This window comes from Enhydra lutris, unplaced genomic scaffold, assembly GCF_002288905.1.
Source record: "Enhydra lutris kenyoni isolate GAN:26980312 unplaced genomic scaffold, ASM228890v2 scaffoldscaffold34, whole genome shotgun sequence".
NCBI lineage: Eukaryota > Metazoa > Chordata > Mammalia > Carnivora > Mustelidae > Enhydra > Enhydra lutris.
In genome coordinates, this window is record NW_019154118.1 from 16586345 (window position 1) to 16613421 (window position 27077).

Here is a 27077-nt window from a genome sequence, read left to right on the forward strand (position 1 = left end):
TAGGTAGGTGGATTAGGATGTTTGCTTTGATGGGTCGGGATGTGAGATATATCAGGAATGTGTGTGTGTGTGTGTGTGTGTGTGTGTGTGTGTGTATCAAGGTTGAAGCTTGGAGTAAGAGTAGTTTTTCTAGTCCCAACTTCATGCCATTGGTGTTTACTCTGTCTTCCCGGCTGACTGGGACCAGTCCTTCATTACCACCAGCCCAGCCAGAGCTCCAAAATGCTCCCTTCTTACCATGTGTCTTATCCATCTCTGTCCGTCTGTCTAGGGGCTGGCTTCAGGCCTCCCCACCCCACAGACCCAACCCCTAGCCATGATGTCCGGGGCAACCTAGCCACGTGCTCCAAAGGACTGGCCACACACCAAGTCAAGGACTCTTTTTTTTTTTTTTTTGGAATTGTGGTAAAATATATGTACCATTTTTATCATTTTATCCATGCCTACATGCACAGGTCATTGTTATGAAATATGTTCACTGTGTATGCAACCATTACTGCCATCTACCTCCAGAACTTTCTCACAATCCCAGAAACTCTGCACCCGTTAACTGATAAGTACTCCTCTCCTCACCCCAGCCCCTGGAAACTCCTAGTCTCCTTTCTGACTCTGTGAACATGGCTGTTCTAGGGACTGTTCTAGGGACTCCGTAGAAACTGGATCACACATCATTTGAACTTTTGTGTCTGGCTTATTTCACTGAGTGTGATGTTTTCCAAGTTCAGCCACATGGTAACCTGCGTCAGAATTCCATTCTGGCTGAACAATAGGCTGTGTCCAGCTAAATAATATTCGATTGCCCTCATAGACCACATTTTATTTATTCGTTCATTCATCAATGGACACTTGGGTTATTTCTGCCTTTTGACTATGATGAATAATAATGCGGTCATGAACTTGGGTGTGCAAGTCTGTGTCTGAGTCTCCACTTTCACTTCTTGGGGTACGTACCAAGGAGCGGAACTGCTGGATCCTATGGAAATTCCGTATTTCACTCTGGGAGGCTGCTGACCATGGCCGCCGCACCAGTTTGCATCCCCACCAGCAGTGCACGAGCCCAGTTGGCCCACGTCATTGCCTAGACGTGTTGTTTTCCATTTGGTGACAATAGCTGTCCTGGAGGGTGTGATGTGCCATCTTGGGATTCTCTTTTTACTCAAGCTAATTACTCATCTTCCTGTCCATTTGGTTACTTTTTGTCTGCGGTTCCATTTCTCCCAGGCTCCTGAGCCCATGTCAGGTGACAGCCCTATCGGTTCCTCTCTCCATTCGTTCAGTAACTGTGTACTGAAGGCTTGCTACGTATCAGCCATCATTCTAGACAGTGAGAGCACAGCAAAGAGCAAATGAAACAATGTTTTTCATCCTTATGGTGTTTATATGCTAATACGAACACAGGGACGCATAAGTAAAATATATAGGATGTCCGGTGATGCTAAGTGCGATGGAGAAAAAGAGAGTCTGGGGAAGAAAAAGTGGGTCCAAGAAGTGATGGGGGCCAGGAAGAAATGTGAAAAATATGGAACAGAAGGCAGGGAGCAATCTCAGATAAAGAGCGTGAGGAAAGCCTCATGAAGACAGGGCGTGGTGGCGAGGATACCACAGAGGTGAAGAGGGAAGCTGTGCGGCCGTGCAAGGAAAGAGGGTCCCCCTGGAGTGGAGGTGGGCCCCATGTGAACCGCGAGAGGCCAGTGTGCTGGAGCAGGGGCAGCCAGGGGAAGAGGAGATGGACCCAAGAGGTAACGGGGCAGGTTGTACAGGGTTCCGTTGCCCTTGTAAGAGCTTTGCTTTTCACCCCAAGCGAGATGGGAGCCTTTGAAGGGTTGGGAACTGAAGCAGGACAGGATCATCCTTTGGCTTTCAGAGCATCGTCTCCAAGCCCCCTTGTGTCTTTGTCTCCCCTCCCCCACCCCGCTCACAGGCGCCCAAGAAGGAGCTGCAGAATGGCGTCATACGGGGCTACCAGATCGGCTACAGGGAGAACAGCCCTGGCAGCAGTGGGCAGTACAGCATCGTGGAGATGAAGGCCACTGGGGACAGCGAGGTCTACACCCTGGACAACCTCAAGAAGTTCGCCCAATATGGGGTGGTGGTCCAGGCCTTCAATCGTGCTGGCACGGGGCCCTCATCCAGCGAGATCAATGCCACCACGCTGGAGGACGGTGAGGACACAAGCACACGGTGGCGGGCGGGAGAGCCAGGGCTGCCAGCGAGGACTCGGGGCCCTCTCACTGCTCCCAGGCCCCGTCACGACCCCGTGAGGCACACAGCACCCTGGATCCCTCCAGCTCCTCTGACCCATTAGCTCCTCAAGAGGTGCTGAGACCTTAAGCACGCCTAGGCTCTCAGTCTACTGGCCAGCGCTCTGTCCATTGCGTGCTGATGCTCCGCCCATCTGAGCCCCTGCCTCTCACCCACCCGACTCTCCCTCATTCTGGCCCTCACTCCTGTCTCTCCCCAGGCCCTTTTCCTCTACACCCTGGTCCTGTTTCTTCTCCCTCAACAACCTGCAGGTCGGAAATGGGGCGGAAACCAAGTTACCTCTGCAATTCTGGGCTGGAACCCATCCACTGCCTGTCTGAGGGGCCGGACAGGAGACAGGGCTTAAGATATGCCAAGATCCACGCGGTGGGTGGCGTAGAGCCACTGCTTTAAATGTGATCCTTTGAGGACCAGAGAGGATTCCACACTCTGATGAGTAAATGACAGGGCCTGGCTTTCAGGGGGACAGCGTTAGGAGGAAGCAGGGATGTGCCTGCTCTCCAAGCACAGAGAAGGGCCAGCTGGTACCTGAGTCTGTGTGGGGTTGAAAGAGGAGACATGGCCCTTGATGCCTGCGGCCCCCCAAAGGGCAGAAGGTTCCCCTAAGCTTCTTTCCTGATGTCCTAACCCAAATCCAGAGTCTGAGATTAAAACCGCTGCTGCGTCCGACCCTGCCCCTGCAGAAGGAGGGGACTCACACATTCCACTATTAGAAAGTCATTCCTTGGAGTGCATGGCTGGCTCAGTAGGTTAAGTGTCCAACTTTTTTCTTTTCTTTTCCTTTCTTGTCTTTTCTTTTTTTCTTTTTTTTTCTTTTTTTTTTTTTTGAGATTTTACTTATTTATTTGTCAGGGAGAGAGAGAGAGTACAAGCAGGGGAAGGGGCAGGCAGAAGGAGAAGCAGGCTCCCCCGGGGAGCCGGATGTGGGACTGCAAGGCTCGATCCCCCCCGGGGCTCATAACCTGAGCACAAGGCAGACACTTAATTGACTGAGCCACCCAGGCATAAGCATCCAGCTCTTGATCTCAGCTCTGGTCTTGATCTCAGCGTCATGAGTTAAAGTCCCACGTTGGGGGGGGGCAGTCACTCCTTAAGGTTAAGCAATGCCTTCTCCCTAGTTCATCTTCTCTAAAAATGTAGACACCCCTGGGAGGAAGGATATATCAGGTCAGAAACCTGAAAGTAGATTAGCTCATGCTGGCAGTCCTTAACTTTGGCTACAAATTGGAATTATCTGGAAGCTTTAAAAAATATCGATGCCCTGGCTTCATCTCCCAAGATTCTCATTCAGTGGTTCTGCGGCCCAAGCTGGGCTTTGGGATGAAGCCCTGAGCCCCTGGAGAACGGGAGAACACAGAAAAAGGGAAAAGCACGTAGCAAGCAGAGGGACACAGAGAACCCTAGTAGGGGACGTGGGGAACCACAAGACAACCAGTGCCCCCTCGGCCTCCGCCATTCCACACCGACTCCGTCCCCAACCAGCACCTCCCCAGACCACAGGCCTCGCTGGGTGGAGGGGAGTCAACCTGTCACCTCTTCACACCAATAGTACTCATCCCAAGGGGTGCTCTGACCCAGTAGTTCTCAAACCTGAATGTGTATCAGAACCTTCTGGAAGGCCGTAAACAGATTGCGAGGCTCTCCCCCCACCCAGCTCCTGCTAGCAGGTTGAATAAATTTTGCATTTCAAAGAAATTCCCAGGTGCTGCTGGCACAGGGGGGCACCCGCCTATGAGAACCTCAGCGCCAATAGCTAGGGCGCTACCCATCAAAGAAGCCAGGTTTCAAGGAAGCTAAAAAGCCTGTCCGGAATCACCTATCACGTAAAGAACAGAGCCTGGGGTCAAAATCCAGGTCAGACCCTGAATCCTATACTCTCTCACTTTGGAACAAGGCTGGATATAGGACCAAGAGACGCGGACCCGGGATGACCGGGGAAGGCTCGTCCAGGGGGACAGCTGCCCCGGGGCCCACACAGCCACAGCACGCGCAACCCTGACTGCTGCCTACGAGGGCCGGGCCAGGAAACAGCCTGCCCAGGCCTCCAGCAGGGCGCTACCTCCCCGGCTCTGGCTCCTGAGTGGGGGGCCTAGAATTTCCAACAGGGAGAGATCAGCATGGGCTATAGAGTCATTTTCAAAACAAAAGAGGAGAAAGGGAAGAAGTTTCCAGCAGCATTTGCTCAGCAGTTTTTCATACTTAATTAAGGCCCTCGTTAGCCTGTCAGATCCTGATCGTTTCCTGGCAATATTAGCACTCCTCCTGGGGTAGTCAAGGGCCCTGCTTTAGCAATAGTGTCTTTTCCATAATTATATTACCTTCATTTTGTTCGAACAGGCGATCTGTATTAGTTTATTACACTGGGTCCCTAATTACATGGTGCTTATATTTTTACACCTAAGTAATATGAAACAATAATCATTCTCAAAGAGGATCGTTAGGATGATGTATTATCATTTAAATGCTCATAAAAATTAGAGTTGCCTCTTGTGGGGCAGTGGGATCCAATTACCTTCCATCCAGCCTGTGCCTCCTTTCTCCCTCTCTGAGCAAAGCAGACCTGGCCTTTCCCTTTGGCCCCAGCTCCTGGGAAGCCAGCAGGAAGTGCCACCAAAGTTCTTCCCAAACAAAGTGGCTCCCGGAATCTGGCGTCCCCACCACTTGCCATCTCAGAAAGAGTGACCTGCACCAGGGCCAACCCCAGGGTGTAGGACTTAGGTTAGGCTCCAAGGTAGCGCTCCAGGGGAGAGGGTTAGAGGCAAAAATGGGCCACCTAAGTTGCTATCAGAAAGTGTTTTCTCATCATCTGAAGCATTTTGATGTGCAGGGACAAGGGACAAAGGTGTAATGGTCCCAGAAAACTTAAAGGTGTCTATGGAACCTTCCCCCCTTCAACAAGGTGAAAGGACTACCTTCTTTTCCTTCCCTTCAGCCTGACATAAGGACCCACGGGGCCCAAGAGGCTGGGCTCAGACCACCTGGTCAGAAGCCACATCAAGCCAGCAGCCATCAGATAAGACCCAGGGCTGTCCTGGCGATCTTCTAGGTTCTGTAACCTGATGAAGATGAACTTCCTGGGCTGTGGTGCACACTGGAGGATCCCCATGGGGTCATGCCAGGAGTTCATCACCTTGTGCCCTCAGCACATACCCAGAACCGGGAACGTGCCACCTGGAGAGCAAGGAACTGAACCTATGAAGACCTCTTTTCATCTAAAACCAGGAGAGGAAATGCTTCACTTCCCAGCCACGCAGCCCAGACTCTCCTCACTCTATCAGGAGCTCCTCCCATGTTCTCCTGGTTGGGACACAGATGTCAGGCTGTATGCCCTGACCGGACTCTACCCTTCTCCCCCGCCCCCTGCAGTGCCCAGCCAGCCCCCCGAGAACGTCCGGGCCCTGTCCATCACCTCCGATGTGGCCGTCATCTCCTGGTCGGAGCCCCCACGCAGCACTCTCAATGGCGTCCTCAAAGGCTACCGGGTCATCTTCTGGTCACTCTACGTGGATGGGGGTAAGTGTCCTGGGAGTGACGGCTGGGTCTCGGGGTGAGAGGTGTAGGCTCCTTGGGGGTCTGTGTCCAGACCAGACACAGATGATCAGAGCTGAGCATCTTCCCACAGGATATCAAGTGGAGGCCCAGCCCCTCTCTTCTGCGTACACTGTCCCAGCCAGAGCCAGGGCCAGGATGGGTGGTGGGATACATGGTCACCTCTGTGCTGGGGGGAGGGACATCAGCTGCTCCTGGACGGCCATGTGTTTGGGAATGACCAGAGGTGTGATGGGGTGTCTGATTTTCTGATGTAACGTGTTGATCTTGGGCAGGGTCCCTGGCTCTCAGACGGGGTGGTTGAAAAGTGTCAGGAAGGCACTGCTTTCAGAGGGGTGTGGAGCAAGGGTGGGGCACCTGGGGCTCATCCTCACCACCGAAGCCAGAAGGGGAGGAAACGGGGTTACCAGAAGCTGGTGGGGGGACAGTGCAGCACCCCTTGGCCAGGCAGTGCGGTGGGCAGTCTGCTCAGGACCTGGAGAAGAGCAGGAAATGGAGCTGGAATGGCAGGGGCACAAAACCCAAGATCGTGGCCCAACGCTGGGGATGCCTTCCTTGCCCTGGGATGCACTGGTCCGGACAGTCGTGTGTAGCCCCACAAACACACCGAGCCCCTGCCCGCTGGGTACATGGGAGCCTTGCAGTGACCAGGAAAGCCTGAGCTTGTACAAGCCGGAGGCCCAGCATCCCAAACCATGAAGCTGCTCTACTGGGGGGCCACAGTGAGCTTGGCTCCCCGGCTCTTGAGCCTTCTGCCCCCAGCTCCCTTGGCTCTCCCTTTTCCCCTGAAGGACCTGAAGCTCCAGCTCATGGTCATTTCTGCAGGGCAGCTGCCCTCCTCATCCCCTCACCCCTTCCCCATTGTGTATGCCGAGATGCACTGCCGACAGCATGTGCCTTTCCCTGCCACCACTGCCACGGCCTCCTCCAAAAGCGCAGTGTCCTGGAGCTCAGGGCTTGGGTTTTGGGAGGTGTCCCTAGTTCATGTGCTCTGACACAGCCCCCCTGTTTGTGCTGCCCCAGATAAGGGATGGTCCTTCGGTTTCCAGAACCTGCTTCCTCTTTTCTAAACCCACAGTGTTCCTAGCTCAGCCCCTTAAGGTAAGGAAGCCATTGGCCTTTGTAATCTCCAAAGGCACCTGGCTCACTGGCCATACTGACCTCCTTTTGGGTCTTTTCTCTGGCTCCAGTCCTGGAGTACCCTGACTACCATGGTTTCTAATTTCCTAAAAAATAAATAAATAAATAAATAAAAGTCCCAGTGCCGGGGTTTCTGAGGCTTCCCTGCACTGACCCGGAGTTGCCACTGGCTGGGCGTGGTGTTCTCACTCCCGGGCCCCGGCAGACTGCTGTCCTCCCTGGGCCAGGCCCTCTGCCCACAGCAGGTCCCCAGAGAGGCCGTGGACTGGGTCTATGGGCTTCTACAAAGCCTGTCCTCAGCCAGTGTCCGGGCCTGTCTTTCTGAAAGCCCAGGGGTCTCAGTGGATGGCTGTCAGCTCAGGAGCCTGTCTCTTTTTCTCCTTCTAAGTTCATGGTCTTCCCAGGGGACCCCTTCCCCAAGCTTTCCTTCAGCCTACAGTAAATCCCTTGGCAGAGTCAGATGACGGGCCCTCACTGAGCTGGAGGAAGGCCCGACCCTTCCTGGCGGAGGCTGTCTCCTCTCATAGCCTGTCCCAGATTCTTTTTGTGGGTTCTTCCTGGGGAGGGTGTCCTCAGGGGTAGGGAGAAGGGAAGGGGACTTAGCTCTTATGCTACTGAGAGTACGGCACGCTTGGGATCCCTCACAGGGAGAGGGGATTGGATGGAGGAGGGGAAGGGTGCTCGGAGAGATGGAAATATTCCAAAGGGAGAGTATTAGGTTGAATTTGGTGCAAGGTCACTGGGGCCAAGGCCGGGCATAGGCCGGCTCGCCCTGGTTGGACCCCTTGGGGAGAGATGAGACCTGGGAGCAGTGCCCCAAATTTGCCCCCGTGTTCCTGGAGGTCAGGTCCCCCTAGCTGCCACTACCATGAAGGCGAAGTCTGAGCCCAGTGGAGCCCAGGCTGGCAGAGGGCCAGTGGCAGGGGGACCAGGCACGCTCCCTCCCACCCGGGCCGCGCTCAGGGGCCGCTTGTCTCCGGCAGAGTGGGGCGAGATGCAGAACATCACCACCACGCGGGAGCGGGTAGAGCTGCGTGGTATGGAGAAGTTCACCAACTACAGCGTGCAGGTGCTGGCCTACACCCAGGCCGGGGACGGTGTGCGCAGCGGCGTGCTCTGCATCCAGACCAAGGAGGACGGTGAGTCCGCTCTGCCATGCCCAGCCCGGCCTCGGCACCCCCTCCACACTCCCCCAGGCCTGTTGCCGAGTGCTGCACAAGGAGAAGGGTGACGGCAGGGCACCATCCTGTCTCCTGTCCCTTTGAGTCATAGTAGGGTGGTTTGGGGCACTCTGGGACCCCACCTGGGGAGACCACAGCCTGCCATCAGTGGTAGCGGATGCTCTGGGACTCCTGCATAAACATGTAAGCGACGGGAACCTGCTCCCTTGGCTCCCCCTGCAGCACCAGGTCAGAGGCTGATAAAGCCTCTCTTCCCACCTCCCCTTCAAGAGCATCCTTTTTGTGGCATCTGCTCTGATGCAAGTTTCTGCCTGATTTCCTCTGGATACAGATGGTTGGGATTGGCAGGGAGGGGGGAGGGGGAGAGGGCTATCTTGCCTCACATCTTGGCTTAGGGACTCGGCAGCCATCCTGCAGAGGCCCCCGAATGGGCCAGGCCCTGGACTCTGGTGTGCTGGGGAGGCTCTCAGGGACAGAATGGGCTGTGCCTCCATTCGGAGCTCTGATCTCAAAGCCCTTCCTCATGGGACGGAACTGGAGGAAAAGCAGAGATCACGAGCCAACCCTCCAGGCTGGGGTGACAAAGGAAGATGGTGGGGGAGGTTGGGAGCTGAACCAACCCAGCAGAGAAGAGGTTGGGAAAAGGGCCAGACTCCCAGCTGGGGCCCAGAAATGTATACCGCCAGGGGGCCTCGTCTGGAGTGCCTCCCCTCCCCCCACCTCTCACCCCACATCCAGAAGGTGGGGCTCCTTCTTCCGGCCTCCACTTTCTTCCTCACCACATCCCAACACCATCTCTTAGCGGACGCTTCAACCTTCTGAGGCAGATGCTCTATTTTTAAGTTGGTTCGTGTGAAGAGTGGCTGGCAGCTTGGGGACTAAAGCAGCAGCCACTGCTAACATCCTGGCTTCCTCCCCTTGCTGCCTCAGTTTTCTCAAAGTTCCCATGGCCTGGGTCCCCTCCTGTGCATTTCCCGCAACTAGATTAGAGTTGCTGAGATGGGGGTCCCAAGGTGGAAGGCATGCTCGAGAGTTTCCCAGAGCAGCCCAGTGCCCAGGGAACAGACCGGTTTAATCCAGCTCCCCACTCTCCCTAAGCCCTGGCCCTCCACCAGATCGGGCCCCCTCCCTGCCTTAAGCTCTGAGCAATTAAATATTTACCAACCTGCCTGCCCTACTTTTCCTGCCATTAATCCCCCCATCAAGGTTTCCTGGGACAGCTCCGGGCAGAGCCACCTGCTCATGTGTGTGCAGGCCAAGCGGGGACCGTGCTCGGAGCCTGGCCCCTTCCAGAACTTCTGAACAACACACCTACCCAGCCCCTAGATGGGAACCACTGCTCCCCCACCCTGTCCCCCTCTTTTGCATCCTGTGCTGATGCAAGGTCTGGGCCATAAGCTCTTCCGCGTGTTTGACAAAGGTGGGGGCCCCACGAGGGAATCCGAAGGTAAGATAGCATCATCCCTCCCCACAAGGAGCTTCCCACTTTTCGCTTCAGAGCTGCCTCCAGAGCCACGCCCAGGTACACGCGCAGGGGACCATGCAGCCAGGAAATGGGTCCCGTGGGCAGCTCCGCAGAGGACGCTGGCAGGCACAACAGACGAGCGTGGCCCAACCCTGTCCATTACTGGCCAGTCACTTAGCCTTCCTGAACCTGTTTCCTCGTGATAAAATGGGGACACTGATCACATCAAGTGGTTGTAAGAAGCGAGTTAATTGTAAAATGCTTCCTAAAATGTGCAGCACTAGCAAATGGCAGGGGCCTGCTAGTTACCAAGGTGCTGGCCGCTTCAGGTGGACCCAGGCATCCCCGAGGGACTCAGTGCCCCCTAAAAGGGAGGCCCGGGCCAGAAGGAAGCCCCTGTGAGATGAGAACCACTGTCACACCCAGAACCGCAGCCACACTTGACACGGGTAGCATGTGTAGTCATAAGCGTGACTGAGCCTTCCCGGCAGCCCAACGAGGTAACTATCATGTCCATTTTCAAGGTGAGGAAAGTGAGGTCTGGCGAGCTAAAGCAACCTGCTGGAGGTCATGCATCTCGTAGGAAGCGAACCAAGGCCTTCTTGCCTCCATATCTTCTATACTTTCCATCACATGCCTGTGGCAGACAGGTAGCTTTGGGCTGCGAATAGTACAACTAAAGAAAGATTTAACTAGTAAGTGTATTATTATCACACATAATAAGGAGTCTTGAGCACAGCTCCAAGGTTGCTGAACTCATTGGGCCCCATCCTTCTGCTCTGCCATCCTCCGCGTGTCAGCTGTGCCTCCCATGATTTCCAAATGACTGCAGCTTTAGGCATCCCACCAGACAGGACAGAGTTCCCAGTGAGAGAGGGGGTCTCTTCCTGTGGGCATGCCTCTCTCGGGAGTGAAAAACACCTTCCCCAGAAGCCCTTCAACTGGTTCATCCTCATTTTCCATTGGCCACACTGGGGCAACGTGTCTCTTGCTAAACCAGTCACTGAAAGGGGAGTGGAATGATCACAGCTGACTTCTCTGGAGGGTAATAAATCCGCTAGTGTCAGTGATGGGGACAGCTCTCTCTGAGGAATGGAGGGGCACGGGGACCCAAGCAAGAGGGAGGCTCGGTTTGCAAGGAACAGGAAAGAACAGGGGCAGATGGGCACACAGACCAGCAGGCGCAGCACCAGCCCTGGCCCCGCCTCCTCCAGGGTCTCCCATTCCAGTTCTTTCTCAGCTCCCTCAGGAAGCAGACGGGTCCACGATTGCAGACTGCAATCTGAGCTCTGCTGTGGGGGCTTGGAACGAAGAGCTGAAGACATGGTGACTCCCTGCCCCCACGCCCAACCCCTTGCCCCGGCTCAGGATTGTGCCTTCTTCCAAAGGGAAAAAAAAAAAAAAAAAAGATTGGGAAATTTAGAGAAAACCAAAATAAATTAAAAGATAAAATGAAAACAAACTCAAATAAATTCAAGCTCATTTCTGAAGTCCAAATCCCCCAGTCTTAACTTGGTCTCAGGCTGGCTTGGCTGGACTTGGTTCCTGAGCAACAAAGCCTCTTGCTGACGTCTCCCCTCCCCTGGGAATGCTGAATCAGAGTGAAAATTGAGTTGGATTTTAAACCATCTTAAAGATATTTAGCTGAGGACGAGGCTTGACTGGACCTGTGTTTTAGGAAGGTAACTCCTGAAGCAGGAGGACAGATGGCAGGAAGGGCTCTAGGGGTTAAGGACCAGTGTCAGAGAGGCCCGTTAGAACCTCTGGGCCTCTAGGCAGAGAAGCGGAAGGTGTGTGCTAGGGTGGCCTCTTTAACAATGAAGGCAGGAGTGAGCACAAGCTTAGAGAAACATATCAGAGGATCTGCACTTCCGGTAATGGTGGACTACGTAGGTGACTCAGACCCACTGTCCTTCTTGCTGAGGACAGTAGGAAATCTGGATAAAATATTTTTTAAAACACCTGCTTGGAGGCATCCCTGAGCTTGCAGGAGAGTGCAGAATTACTGGGCCAGGATCCCAGGGAGAGTGGAGGCCCAGGAGGGGAGCCTGGCATTTGGAACAGCTCTCCCCATGGTGGGACACTTGCCAAATCTGAAGGCAGCAGCTGATAATCTGAGCAGCAGTGGAAAGGAAATTGGGAGTCCAGGGCCTGCTGGGGTGGGCAGGTCTATCTGGTGAATCCCCCTTACCTGGAGTTGAGACCATGAGCATAGCACGTTGGATTAAAAGTGCACCCAAAGTAGACCAGCTAAGCTTCAAATCATCTCAGTCCTGGAAATTAGATTGAGGTAGGCCCAGGTTGCTAGTCCCCAGATTGCAGATACTTGCCAGAAGCAAATGTGAATTCTCCCTTTAGAAAGATTACATCATCTGAGACCTCAAACTATTTCTACAGACAAGTTTGCAAATGATGTGTCTGGCATACAATAAAAATAATGAGGAACAACGTGAACAAAAGCCAGGAGGGAAAAAAAAAAAAAAAGAAAGAAACAGACCCACAAGAATTCCAAACACAAGTTTTATCACATATGAGCTTTCAGATAGTCACTCTGAACGAAATTGAAATTTTAAGAGAATTGGAGACTATCAAATAGAAAATCTAGAAACAAGAACTATTAATACATGAAATTAAGAACTCAGTGGATAGATTTAATAACCAACCAGGTGCAGCTGAAGAGAGAATTAGTGAACTGGAATTAGATGAGAAGACCCAAAAGAAGCTCAGAAAGAAAAATGAATGGAAAATAAAAGAGCAAGTAGCAGACGTAGAACAGCGATTTTCAAACTTGACTGTGCATACAAGTCACTTGGGGGTCGTGTTAAAATTCAGATTCTGATTTGGTAGGTCTAGGGTGGAACCTGAGATTTTGCATTTCTAACATGCTCCCAGGTGATGCTGCTGCTGACCAACGGACCACATTCTGAATATCAAGGACATAGAGGATGTGAGAGGAAGTCTCAAAGAAGAGGAGGAAGAGAATGGGGCAGAAGACAACATGCCTGAAAACTTTTCAAAACTGATGAAAGACCTCAATCCCCAAAGCAAGAAGTTCTAGGAACTCTGCAGGCAATGACTTAGGAAATCCACACCCAGCCTTATCCTAATAAAGCTGTTAAACAGGAAACACAAAGAGAAAATTCTTAAAAGCAACCAGAGGGGAAAAGACCAGTTACTCTTATGGGACCAACAATGAGATCAGCGGCTAAACTGTCAGAAACAATGAAAACCAACAAACCAACAATGGAAAAATGCAGTGCAGTGGTATAAATTAAATAAGGAAAATAGTTATCAATCTATGATTTTATACCAAGCCAAAATATTCTCCAGGATTAAAGTGAAATAAAGATATAAAGAGAAATAAAGATATAAAGAAATAAAGACAAACGAGAACTGAGAGATTTTACCACCAATATGCCTGCTCTAGAGAAATATTAAAGGGTATTCTTTAGCTAGAAGGAAGATGATCCCAGGTGGGAGCTCAGTGATGCAAGAAGGAAAGAACAATTAAATGGGGGACATACGGGTAAATCTCCATTAATACTGACTGCATAAACAATGATGACGGTGACATTATCTTGGGGAGGGCCTAAAATATACACATCATTAAAATATACAAAATGGTGGGGCACCTGGGTGGCTCAGTGGTTTGAAGCCTCTGCCTTCAGCTCAGGTCATGATCTCGGGGTCCTGGGATCGAGTCCCACATCAGGCTCTCTGCTCAGCAGTGAACCTGCTTCCTCCTCTCTCTCTCTCTGCCTGCTTGTGATCTCTGTCTGTCAAATAAATAAATAAAATCTTTAAAAAAATATATACAAAATGGCATATAAATTGGGTGGAGGGTAAATGGGGGTTCTAAGTCCCTTGCATTGTTGAAGGAAAAGAGTACCAATTCATGATTTGGTAAGTTAAAGATTCATATTGGGTTACCCCTAAAAGTGGTAACAGGCTGTCTAACAGCCAACTAATAGAGAGGGAGAAATAAAGTATTTCTTTTAAATCTTCAATCGAAAAAAAGCACAAAAAGGAGTAAAAAGAAAAACAGAATAGGTGGGACAAACAGTACTTAGTAAGAGGAGCTATTTAAACATAAATATATAAGTAATTGCATTAACTGATGATAAATTGATAAATGATAAATTGACTAAATTATTCAATGAAAAGAGAAAGACTGTCAGACCAGCAATGAAACAAAACCCAAATACGTGGGTTTTATAATAAACACCTAAAACATAAAGGTAGGGAAATGTGAAAGGAGTACATAAAAGATACACCAGGCAGAGCAGAGAGAGAGCTGGAAAGTCAGACACAGTATGCTCTGAGGTAGGAAGCATCATTAGAGATACAGAAGGACTCTCTGTTACAATAAAACCCAATTTACTAATCAAATGAAGCAGTTCCAAATTTGTTGTGAACCTAGTAACATCACCTCGAGACTGCACAAACGGGGGTGCCTAGGTGGCTCAGTCGTTAAGCAGCTGCCTTCAGCTCAGGTCATGAGCCCAGAGTCTTGGGATCGAGCCCCGCATTGTGCTCCCTGCTCCACAGGGAACCTGCTGCTTCCTCTGCTTTCATCCTCTTTCTCTGTCAAATAAATACATGAAATCTTTAAAAAAAAAAAATTTAAGTACCCCTCTCAGTTACTGCTGAGAAAAAAAGTATGCAAGGACAGAAAAGATCTGAACACGACAGTACACCTGCCCCAGTGCCCCCCGCATGGCCCCCCGCATTCCACAGCTGCAAAGACACTAGCAGGGGTGGGATGGTGGGGCTGTAGCAGGGAGGGCTCGGGCCCCTGGATGGATGGTGATGATGAATTTTATGTAGCCTAGAATTGTTGACCACTTACTAGATTTTTTTTTTTAATGCAGTAGTACTAGAAGCTAAGAGTTGAGAGAGGGAATGCAAAAAAACAATCATCGTCACCATTTATTGTCTTCTATAGTCAGGAGGTGCCAAGTGCTTTTATGTTGATTAGTGCTGATTGTCACCGCAAACCCGTAATGTGGTTGTGATTACGTCCATCATATAGAGGGGCAAACAGAGGCTCGGGAGGCAAAGTAAGTTGAGCGGGATGTCATCACTGTCCTCAAAGGAACGTAAAGCTCCCAGGAGGAAAGACAAGTACACGACAATACAAGGGAGAGATGAGGGGACCTGAAACCAGGAAGTGTCCAGTCTCCCAAGTAGAGCACCGGGTTCCCGGCTGGGTCAGGCCGGCCCAGAGAGATGGGGGCAGGGGGGAGGGCAGAATCCATATGAATTGGGATCCCCTTAGGATGAATGTCCCAGCCAATTCTCGGGTAGACTTCCCCTCCTGAAACAGAAAGGGTCTAGCCAGCAGCCCAGGGGCAGTGCCCTGGGCACATGACAGGAAGCCCAGTCACCCACTGGCTGACCACCAGCCTCTGACCCCCAGGAGGAGGCCTGCTCTGTGAGTCTCTGGAGCCCCCAGCGTCAAGGAGCTCACAGGCCAAAGAGCAAAGTGACCAGTGTATTTGTTTGGCCTACATACAACCTATTAGTCAAGCCTTGAGGCAAGAAGTAGATTAAGGTTGTAGGAATCAAGGTGAATTCCCCCATGGGTTCTGTTTGTCTCTGAAGTATCCTAAGTCCTTGGTTCTGGCCACTTTTGAAGATGACTATTCCCAGTGCCTCCATCTCAGATACTTTGTTACAAGCCCCAAGTGATCACCTTTCTCCTTACCTGCTGGAACCTCCCCCTTTAAAACATAGCTCAAGGATGCCTCCTCCAGGAAGCTCTCCCAGATTGATCCACCTTACTCTCCCCACCCTGTCATTCTTTCCCAAAGGCAGAGCTCCTTTCTCTAAACTGACCTGGCCTTCTCCCGATTCAGTTCCAGGTCCCCCCGCTGGCATCAAAGCTGTCCCTTCATCTCCCAGCAGTGTGGTCGTGTCTTGGCTCCCCCCAACCAAGCCCAATGGGGTGATCCGCAAGTACACCATCTTCTGCTCCAGCCCTGGGTCTGGCCAGCCGGTAAGTAGGCCCAGGGTTGAATGATGAGGGTGACAGGAGAAAGGGAAAATTTCTCAGAAGATCAGCAGGTGTCCAGGGCAAACCCGGGAGCTACTTACTGTGTTTCTACATGAATTCATGGATGAGAATGGGTACTGGTCACCCAAGAGTAGTTGAGGCCTTACTCGGTGTCCATCTTGGATCAGTCCTCTGTTCCAAGGGCCTCAAGGTTGTCACAAGCCCCAGAGGCTTCTTTGAGTCAGGGCTCACAATCAAGCAGATGTGAAAGGGAGACCAGGGCCTCAGCTCTTCTGGTCTGGCTGCCCAGGGAAGCTTCCAGCAGGCCCCAGACCTGTTGACTGGGGCCTGGCTGGTCCATGGCCTCTGGACCCGATCCACTCTCCAGCATGAACGATCTGGGCTTGGAGGGCTGCTGGAGCCTGAGTGGCCCACTCAGCATAGAGCCCATTAAAGTTAGGAGGAAAGATGGCAGACAGCTGAGAGAAGGCATGAGCGTCCCTGTCTGGGCCAGAGCTGGGACTCAGCATTAGAGAGAAGACTCAGACTGCAAGATCTGCCCAAACCTGGGAGTGTAATGCAGGTGGCTGGCCCCTGCCCTTCCACTGGGTGCTCAGAGGGGCCTGACAAAGAGGGAAGAGGGGATGAATGCAGTCTACACACCCATGTCCCGCAATATGCATCCTTCCCTCTTCCTTTCCTGATCTCCAGCCTCTCAACCACCCCGTTCTGCTGGGTGACTACCCTGGAGCACACCTGGTCTAGCTACACCAGCAGGTGCACCTGTCCTCAGTGGGGTGTCCAGTCTAGTGGGGAGGTGGCATATCCAGGAGATATCCAGGACATCTCAGGAGGAGAGCAGGGAGCAGGAGGAGGCCCGCTTCTCCCTCCACCAGCAGCGTGTGATGGGACGGCAGCCCAAGCATCTGCAGATGAGCTCCCGGCAGCTGGGAAAGCTGCCCTGAAAATGCTCGATAATTGTGCCATCTCCTCCTCAGCTCGGCTTTCCTGTGGTCTTTCTGAATTACCCTCTGAGCCATAGGTGGCCCGGCACCGCGCCAGAGAGGCCAGAGTTCTATTACCAGAGGGGAAGCCCAGAAATATCTTTTCAGGGACCCTGTGTCCTCCCCTCCATCCTCACAGCCACGACGCAGAGACGTACAGCTCCGTGAATTTTCACAGCACACGGGGCCAGCAGACCCAGAGCAGGGAACACGACATTACAACCCCCTAGAGGACCTCCTTGTGCCCCTTCCAGTCACCTCCCTACCCCCCGGGCAGGGTGAGAGCCATCCTGACTTCAGAGTAGTGTTGCCGCATTTCATAGGTTATATAAGCGAAGTTCATACCATTTATCCGGCTTCTTTTACTCAACGTTATTTTGCATTTCTGGATTTCATCCATATTGTTGTGCGTGGTTATAGATCGTTCACTGCCACTTCTGCACGGGTTTCGACTGTGTGTGTACATAGAATTGTTTCCTCCAGTCTGTTACCCGTGGATAGGCATTTGGGTAGATTTCAGCTCGGAGCCGCTACATATGGTGCCGCTGTGCGCGTCTTCGCTGGGGTCTCCTGGAGCCCGTGCGCATGCGTGCCTGTGGGGCGTGCACCCACAAGAACCACTGAGCCGCAGGGTCTGCACGTGTCCAGTAGAGAATGTGCCGCCATCCCTGAGCTGTTGTACTGATTTTACAATCCGTGTTTTAGCCATGCCGTCTGCCCCTTTCCCCTGTCCCCCAACTCCACATGCGTGCACAGACGTGCGTGTGTGTGCACACGCATTTTGAGCTGGTCACCATTCTGGATGCCTGCTGTGCCTTTCCACAGCTCACACTTCTGCCCAGGCTGACCTGTGCTGTGGCATGCACTCCATCCTGTCATACACTGAGGGCGTCAGAAGGCAACTAGCTAGTGACTTCTCTGTCTCCTGCGCTGGGCCTTGGGGCCCGGTGAAGACCGGGGCAGCATCTTTTCATCTCTGGGTCCCCAGCTGCCAAAAACGGTCCATGAAACATCATCGTCACTAAATACATGTTTGATGAATGAATTACTAGCAGCCTGGCCATTGTAAAGCCTTAGACACTGGGCAAGTTTCCCATGATAAATTGATGGGAGAGGGTACTCATTCCCGAGCTTGGCTTTGTGCAGTCATCTCCTCCTCCAACAAAGAAGCCTTTCAAAGGAGCACTGCCTCCTCATTAACTCGGGCTTCAGGACCCCCTAGTCAGCTGGCTGAGGACCTCTGTCCCAGGCCCCAGAACAGAGCTCCTGGTGCCCAGCTCCTGCTGGAGACCCCAAGGGCCTCCCCGCCTCTCTCCATGTCCTCTCTCCCAGGGAGAGTCCCCATGGGACAGTGTCCCACCAGGGGCCACTGTGCTCATGTGATGAGAACCTCTGTTCAGCCACCTCGTGGGGTAGAGACTGACCCCCACGTGCGACTGTGATACGGACAGCATGATACCGTCATTTTGCACACTTTCCAAATTCCAAACAACTGCATTACAAATTCACTTAGGGAAGAGCTCTAGGAGTGAGTGCTGGGGCTGAGGACACACGCATGTACGTGATGGTGCAAAACCATGAATTTGAGCTTGAGGTCAGAGGCAATGCACGAGTCTTCATGTGTGCATACGTACTTGAATGTATGAACACGCGGGTGTGGAACCCTCAGAAGAGATGGGAACTACATCTGGCTTAGGCTCCCAGAAGGAACGTCCTGAGGGCAGCCAGAGCTGCCGTGCGTCCCATCAGAAATTTCACGAAACATTTTCATACATTTGTTGTTTTCCTCGGATTATCAAAATATTGCCACTTTATTGTAAAAAATTCCATAAATATATAAAAGAATAGAGAAGAAAGCAAAAATTACTTGTACTCATTCCCTAAAGATAAACACTGGCAATGTTTTGGTAGGTAGCCTTCTAGTCTTTGATCTGTATATAGATTATGGGGATTTTTTTTAATAAAATGAAGATGAAATTTTATGTAATATCATATAATCCATGTTTTTCATGTAATATATGTAGTAGGCACTTTCCCACACCATCAAATACTCTTTTCAAATATGATCACAAGTGCCTGTTAGTATATAATCCATTTAACCAGTACCTTGTTCTATATTTAATCTATTTTCAAGTGTTCAACATTATAATTAATACCTCATTGAACATTCTTCATAAAAGTCTTTATACCCATGTTTCTTAGGGTAAATTTCCATAGGAGTTCCTGAGGCGCAAAGAGTAAGGATATTCTTTTTTTTTTTTTAAAGATTTTATTTATTTATTTGACAGACAGAGATCACAAGTAGGCAGAGAGGCAGGCAGAGAGAGAGGGGGAAGCAGGCTCCCCACTGAGCAAAGAGTCCAACGCAGGGCCTGATCCCAGGACCCTGGGATCATGACCCGAGCTGAAGGCAGAGGCTTTAACCCACTGCGCCACCCAGGCGCCCCAAGAGTAAGGATATTCTTAAGATATGCATACATGTTTGTAAATTACCCCTCAGAAAGTTGGAACCAAGTTACGGTCCCACCACCATTATAAGTACATGAAACAATGTGCCCATGCTAATCCAAGGTATTATACATGTTTCATTTTTGCTAGTTAGATTTTTAAAAAGGTGTCCTATTTTAGGTATATTCCTTTGATCACCAGTTAGGTTGATAATTGTTATTTGTTTATTGGCTGTTCTTTTTTTCATGTTTGGGTAATTATCAATTCATGTCTTTTATCCATTTTTCATTTGGCTAGTTCATGGTTTTTTTCTTGTTGATCTGAGAGTGCTCTTTACATATGAGGAAAATAACCATTTTTTAATTATATTGGTTGCAGTTATTTGCTTGCCTTCTGGTAGTCTTTTTGGTGTGCTATGGGATTTTGTTTTTATAGAATTCAAATTTATGAATCATTTCCACTTATGATTTTTACCTTCATTTGTATGATTAGAAAGACAAATATTGTCATAGTTTATGTTTTTCTTTTTAACCTTTGATCCACAGAGACTTTATTTGGGAATATCGTTAGGTGTTTTTAAAAATGATTTCAGGGGTTTGGGGGGAGTCCAGGTTAAAAGAAAGACCTCAGGATCCAGATGTGATGCTAACACCTTCAAAGGGAAGCCAGGCCTTTCCTGCCCTGTGCAGACACAAATGTACACTCGGGTACACACTGACACACAAGCAGGTACACCCAACTTTTCTCCATGTGTGCCCATACACACCTCAATCATCAAAGACAAACGAGCCAGGAGATGAACATGCCCCAGTTTATGAAAGACTCACGCACCCCTTGCCCCATTTGTGCCTCTCTGTAACCACACAGGGTAGGCCGAGCTGTTGTGCTTTCTTAGTTCACAAGATAGAAAACTGAGGTCCTGGGACCCTTGAGAAAGGTATAAGACCTCTGGGACAGACCCTTAGGAAGAAGGGGCAGGTGCGTGTTGAAGCCACTACACCCGCCTACCTCATGCACAGATGGAAACACACACAGTCTCCTGGGTGCTGAAGCCTGAAAAGACTTCCCAGCGACCAGGGCTCAGGGTGGTTCTGCACCTGTCCGCAGCAGCGACCTACTGGGGTCAAGGCCAAGTCTCCAGGAGGGGGGCAAGAGGAGGAGTTGGCCAGGGAGCTCTGTGTGTATTGAAGAGATGCAGTGTCTCCTCCCTAACATTTGCCTGCACATGGCCTGGGGCCAGAAAGGATGTTTTCTCCTGTTAAAAGTCATTGGACCCCTCAGCCCTCCCATGGGGCACAGAGAATGTCCCTCTCTGACCCTGTATCTGTCTGCAGGTCTGTCCCTTGGCACGTGCACGTGCACAAATGCATCTCTATGTCCGTGTGCGTGTGAGCGTGTGCACGTGAGCATGTGTGTGCAAGAGCCCGTGACTGCAGAGATAACTAATTACTAGCTCCCTCTGGCCTCAGGGCCCCCCATCTGTTCCGGGGGCTGCTCCCCCTCCCTAGACTTCTGCCCTGATTTCAAAGAGGCCCTAGTGCTGTCCTCCTTTCCCTTCCCCGCAGCTGACCAAAAAATAAAATAAAATGAAAGTCCGCCCCATCCCACCTGGACCAGGAAAGGGGATGACAGGAGGTCTGCAAACTAGCGCTTATCAAAAGCTCCTTCTCAAATTCATTTCAATATCTGAGCCTCTGGTTTCCAAGGCAACATAATCTTTTCATCAAAGCAACTGGTAAAACCACTGGGATCCGATATTGTTTTGTTGGCAACTTGTCAAAACTGTCATTTGGTTCAAAAAATTTTTTATAGATTTATATAACCTACAAATATATAGGGTGATCTATACCACTAATAATCATTAATAAAGTGTTACCCGGTGAAGCTTTCTGAGCCCCGTCTCCCACCGCTCCCGCCCCCGGACGGTTTGCCCCCGCAGAATGAAGGGGTGGTAATTAGCAGAGCCGGCACAGGCTGGGGAGCCTGTCTACAACCCTAATAAGGCAAACGTGGTAATTTGGCTTCTTCCCAGAGACTCCCCTTCCTCTGGGTCTTCCTGGGACCCTCCTCCCTCCGTTCTCCCTTCTCCTAACTCCCTCCATCAGTCACCCGCCACACTCACACTCCATGGCCTGGAGCCACCATTGCCAGCGTCTGGATCTCTCAAAAAGGTAAACTGAGGCTGGCCCAGCAACACCCAGAGCAGGTCCATGAGCCCCTGGGGCCAAGCGCCATACAGACTCTGCTCACTGTTGCTCCTGAAGCAGAAAGGGCAAACAATTCAGGATCCTACCTTCTCTTCCCACTGCTCCCCCATCCTCCGGCTAGGCCACCCCTCCTCTGAGCCCAGGTCCCCGAGGAAGGCTGGGGTTCCTGGAGAGTCTGGAGGCCCGGAAGCTGGGTTCTTAGCCCTTCTTTGGCTCCATCCCGCAGGCTCCCAGCGAGTACGAGACGAGCCCAGAGCAGCTCTTCTACCGGATAGCCCACCTGAACCGCGGGCAGCCGTACCTGCTGTGGGTGGCTGCCGTCACCTCTGCTGGCCGGGGCAACAGCAGCGAGAAGGTCACCATTGAGCCTGCAGGCAAGGGTAAGCAGCCCGGCCCAAAGGGGAGAAGCCACCAGAAGCCACCTTCTAGAATTCTGGTTCTCCCCAAATAGGGGCTGTCTCCCTCCAGCCTCACCTGCCTCTCTCCTGCATCCGCCAAGACTGGGCCTCTGCTGCATCCTGACTCCCAGAAGCCTCACAACAGGCTCCAGGCGGCACAGCTACCCAGGGGCGGATGGCATGGAGCACCCTGGTCCCCCATTCCCAGCTCCACTCCAAGGTTGCAAGAAGGGGCTCTGCCCCAAGGGTCAGCATCTCTAGATGGGAGGCAGCAGGGGACACCGCTTCCACAGAGCAGAAAGCCACAAAGGCATCCCCCCCATTTCAAAGCCTGGACGCCTGGAGCAGAGGTGGGGTTGCTGATGGCTGATTTCACAGGGCGCACAGCTAGGAGGAGGGTCTGGGCTAGATGCTGGGCACCGAGTGACTAAGACCAGGTGTGTCCTTAGAGAATGCCCCCACCGAATCCCTGGCCTGGGCAGAGGGGAGCCGTAGGGCCTATGCACCCCCATATTACAGGGAATGACAGTTCTCAGGCCCCAACCCACACCAAAGAGGCAGCGGGGCACAGCGGCTCGTGGCCCTCTCCACCAACGCCAGGGCCGCCACAGGGCCTTGCATTTCGCCACCACCAGTCCGGGTGTCCAGATCCTCTACCTTGACTGCCAGCCTAGACGGGAAGGCCCCCTTCTTCCCGGGCCTGCCTCCTCCCCCAGCCACCTGACCATGAGCCCTGGAGCCCAAGGACCAGGCTCCTGGGATGACAGGCTTCCTTGGCTGGAGACACAAGAGGCATCAGCCCTCCCCTGCCACAGGCTCAGAAGCCACTAGCACTCACTGGAGGGCCTGCAGCGGGGCTCCCTACCTTACCGTGCCCTTGTTGCTCCATTTTCCAGTTAAGCATCGAGGCAGGGTTTCCACAGCCGGCAGACAGCATGCAGAGTGGCCTGCGGGCTCTTCTGGCTCCAGGTCGGGCTCTTCCCCCCAACCTCGGCATTTCTAATGTCCGCAGTCCCTCCTCCCACAGGTGCCACCAACCCCTTCTCCTGGGCTCATCCCTTCTGGAGAGAAGGGGCCTAGAACCTGCAGTGCCCCCAGGGTAGCTGGCACTGGCCCAGAGCAGCGTGGGAGGGCCTGGGTGTCCTGCAGAAAGTCGGCCCCTTCCCCTGGGGGCAGTCCACAGGACACATCCCCAGCGGGCTTTGTACTTCCCAGAACACATCTACATCTTCTTCTGTCCTCAAGCAGCCCTCCCCACTGCCATACGGATTTCAGCCCTCCAGGCCTCTACTCAGTGCTGTCGCCTCTTCCGGCTATGCCTTTTCTTCTGTGCAGTGAATCCTCTTTAGCCTTCAAGATTCAGGGGTGCCTGGGGGGCTCATTTGGTTAAGCATCCGACTCTTGATTTCAGCTCAGGTCTTGATCTCAGGGTTGGTCGTGAGCTCAGGCCCCACACTGCACTCCGTGCTGGGTGTGGAGCTGACTTTAAAAGATTCCAGTCAAAGCTTCTCATTCCAGAAGCCTCCCCGGCCTTCTCCTCCACCACCACCAGACTGGCGGAGTCATTCCTCCTTCTTGGTGCTCCCATGGCGATTTGCACCTACCCCTACGTAATATTTCCACCCTGTCATGATACTTTTTACGTATCTGTCCCCTCCCCTCCACCAGGATGATGAGCAGCTTGAGGACAGGGAACACGTCTTGTTTGTGGCGTGAACGCTCAGAGCCTCCTCTGATACCTGGCCCATAGCAGGCATCTGAACAATGTCTGTTGGACCGGTGACTGCCATCTGAAAGCGTCTGTACCCACCCCTGCCCCAAGCCCAAGGTGGAGGTTAGGTAGGAGATGGGGGTCTTGCACTGTGAATTTGGAGAGCCCCAAGAAAGGCAGGCCAGCGCGGTGTTGTGAGTAGAGGCGGGATGATGGGGCGCTCATGCTCTCTCCCCTGCAGCCCCAGCAAAGATCATCTCATTTGGAGGCACCGTGACAACACCCTGGATGAAGGATGTCCGACTACCTTGCAATTCGGTGGGAGATCCAGCCCCCGCTGTGAAGTGGACCAAGGACAGGTGTGCTCGGGGCCCCAGAGAAATACGGGGCCCCAGAGATGGGTGTAGTAGAAGAGCCGGGAAGAAAGGAATCGGGTGCCCCAGAGGCCCTGCGGGGCACACAGCTCCTGCTCTCCCATACAGACCCAACCTCCCTAGTTCCCCTCTGCTGGCTGCCAAGGATCTCCCCTCCTTGGATGCTTGAAGAGGCCAGGGGGACCGGATAGCCCCAGGAAGCACTGGGTAAAACCCCAAGAGTCCCGCCCCCCCCCAGCCAGCCTCCTTTTCTACTCCCAGCCCTGTTTGCCTGCAGTCCTGGGGGAGCCCCCAGGAGGAGGGGGTGCTTACCATAATCCATGTCTGCACCCCACCCCCCGCAGTGAGGACTCGGCCATCCCTGTGTCCTTGGACGGGCACCGGCTCATCCATACCAACGGCACACTGCTGCTGCGTGCTGTGAAGGCCGAGGACTCGGGCTACTACACCTGCACGGCCACCAACACTGGGGGCTTTGACACCATCATCGTCAACCTTCTGGTGCAAGGTAAGGCCCCGGAAGGCAGGCCCCCCATCCCTACCTCCCCAGCCCCCTGGGAGACAGACCCGTAGTGGAACAGAGGTTCCACTCTGGAAGAGGAGTGGAAGAAGAGGCCGGAGGGATGGGGAGAACAAGCAGGGGCTGGGGGAGCACCTCGAGGGCAGGAAGGCCAGGCCTGGGCCTTCAGTTGCAGCTGGGATAGCCTGCATTCCCATCATCAGGTGTTAACCCTTTGTGGTGAGGGCTGGTGGCTTTCCCCTCACAGTTCCCCCGGACCAGCCCCGCCTCACTGTCTCTAGAACCTCTGCTTCGTCCATCACCCTGACCTGGATTCCAGGTGACAATGGGGGCAGCTCCATCCGAGGTGAGAAGGGTCTGGGTGAGGAGGGGAAAAGAGGGGAAGAAATTCGGGGCCCAGGAGCCAGGCAAGGGCTTTATCCACTCCCACCATGTGTCCCCATAAAGCCCCAGAAGTGATGAGTGAGGGGCAATTCGGACCACAAGGAAGTTACCCAAGTGCCACGGCTACCAGCCTGGGTACCTGGGTTTTAGAAGGCCCAGCCCAATCACAGCTGATGAGCTGTGCGAACTGAAGAAATCAGTTTTCTTCTCTTGACCTCAGTGTCCAAATGTATAGCAGTGGACAAATGTACTAGATCATGCTTCTCAACCTTGAACATGCACATGAATCGTTAGGGGATCTTAAAGAAGGTAGATTCTGATTCCAGGGGTCTGGGGTGGGATCTAACAAGCTCCCACGGGATCTAATCCTGCTGTCTGGGGACCACTCCGGGAAAAGTAGTCTCTAAATACTATCCCTTTTACGCCTGAAGCCTCGGTTTTCTGCTCTCCTCTGCACCTTGGCTGCTAAAGAGAGAGCAAGAAAGCTCCTTGCAGCTTTGTGTCCAATCTGCCTCTGCCCCCCACCCTGTCGCCAAAGGCCGCACTCTGCCCCCGCGGGGAGCCCAGGCCCCTGACACCTGTTGGGGTGTCCCCAGCCCTGCCCTGCCCGCCCTGAGCCAGGCAAACCTCCCTGGCAGGCTTCGTGCTGCAGTACTCAGTAGACAACAGTGAGGAGTGGAAGGACGTGTTCATCAGCTCAGGTGAGCGGTCCTTCAAGCTGGACAGCCTCAAGTGTGGCACGTGGTACAAGGTGAAGCTGGCGGCCAAGAACAGCGTGGGCTCCGGGCGCATCAGCGAGATCATCGAGGCCAAGACCCACGGGCGGGGTGAGGCCCAGCAATGACCCAGCTGGGGAGAGATGGGCCCAGGATATGCGGATGGGAGGTGGCTGGGCTGGGGAAGGAGGGCGCCGGGAGCAGAGACTGCAGGGAAAGTCTGGACCTGGTTCCCATCACTGTAGATAGCACACTCACCGATCACAGCAGGAGAAACAGGCCCCACCTCCCTGGCCCCACAGCCGATGGTGGCAGCCTCTTCCTTCCTCCCGTACCTCTTGCCCTGCTGAGGCCTCTCCACGTCCTTCCCTCTTCTCCCTCCTCCTCTGTCCCCTGGGCCATCCCTACTCCCTTCTGTGCCAACCACTGCTCCCCAGAACCACTGCAGTCCCAGCTGGCCCAGGAGACTCCCTCCCGGCGCAGAGGAATGAGCCCTCCTCCTCTGAGTCTCTAACCTCGCTCTCTCCCTGTGCCCCCCGCCCCCAGAGCCCTCCTTCAGCAAAGACCAGCACCTGTTCACCCACATCAACTCCACACATGCTCGGCTTAACCTGCAGGGCTGGAACAACGGGGGCTGCCCGATCACAGCCATCGTGCTGGAGTACCGGCCCAAGGGCACCTGGGCCTGGCAGGGGCTGCGGGCCAACAGCTCCGGGGAGGTGTTTCTGACCGAGCTACGTGAGGCCACGTGGTACGAGCTGCGCATGCGGGCTTGCAACAGCGCTGGCTGCGGCAACGAGACTGCCCAGTTTGCCACCCTGGACTATGATGGCAGTGAGTCGGGGAGGGCGGGAGGGGCTGCACAGGGGGGCGATGCGAGGTGTCCCCAGGGAGGCTGGCAGAGAGGTGGACACATAAAGAGAGGACAGACAAATCAAAAAATAGACAGGACTACCATGGAGGAAAAGGCTGGAGGCACAGAAGGAGCAAGCAAAGGGGGCAGCAGAGTGGGAGGCGGGCAGGTGCACCAGTGACGGATACAGACTGATAGCCAGGCAAACCCATCACACTAAGATAGAGGGTCTTTTGAAGGTGCAGTCCTTGCTCTCCACTGCTTCAGACAGATGGAGAGTATAGTGTGAAGGGATAGCTGAGGGCCCGCCCCCTGAGGCCCCTCTCCTAATAGGTTGCATTAGCCAGGATTGGATAGCCTGGGAAAAAAGGAACAGATAAACATGGAAAGCTGCAGGCCTTGATCCAGTAAAGAATTGCTTCTTGTCCTCGTAACATCTTGTGAGGGTTGGCTGGCCACCATCTTTAGGCTATACCATCTCCAAGGTTGCCAAGGAGAGAGGGATGGAAAAGGCACTCCAGTCTTCACTGCCTGGGCCAGGAAGTGGTGCGCATTGCTTCTGTTCCTGCTGTGTTGTCCCGCACATACACTAAAGACACGCTGAAGGCCAAAATCAGAGAGACTAGTTGCCCCAAGGTCAAGTCCGTCTGCTTATGTGTTAAGGAAACAATAAAAGTGGTATCAGAGGGGCGCCTGGGTGGCTCAGTGGGTTAAAGCCTCTGCCTTCGGCTCAGGTCATGGTCTCAGGGTCCTGGGATCGAGCCCCGCATCGGGCTCTCTGCTCAGCAGGGAGCCTCCTTCCTGCTCTCTCTCTGCCTGCCTCTCTGCCTACTTGTGTTCTCTGTCTGTCAAATAAATAAATAAAATCTT

The 27077-nt window shown here is 52.9% G+C and overlaps 1 protein-coding gene across 1 annotated transcript in view; it reads left to right on the forward strand.

Moving 5' to 3' along the window:
• LOC111153828 (DS cell adhesion molecule like 1) overlaps positions 1–27077 on the forward strand; it is a 339620-nt gene that overhangs the window by 305185 nt on the left and 7358 nt on the right. The window contains exons 17-26 of the mRNA XM_022513083.1: positions 1922–2162; positions 5629–5775; positions 7935–8090; positions 15456–15595; positions 21478–21631; positions 23602–23719; positions 24079–24242; positions 24502–24600; positions 25277–25465; positions 25901–26188. Coding sequence (XP_022368791.1) covers positions 1922–2162; positions 5629–5775; positions 7935–8090; positions 15456–15595; positions 21478–21631; positions 23602–23719; positions 24079–24242; positions 24502–24600; positions 25277–25465; positions 25901–26188 — 1696 coding nt within the window. The remainder of the gene's footprint in view (positions 1–1921; positions 2163–5628; positions 5776–7934; positions 8091–15455; positions 15596–21477; positions 21632–23601; positions 23720–24078; positions 24243–24501; positions 24601–25276; positions 25466–25900; positions 26189–27077) is intronic.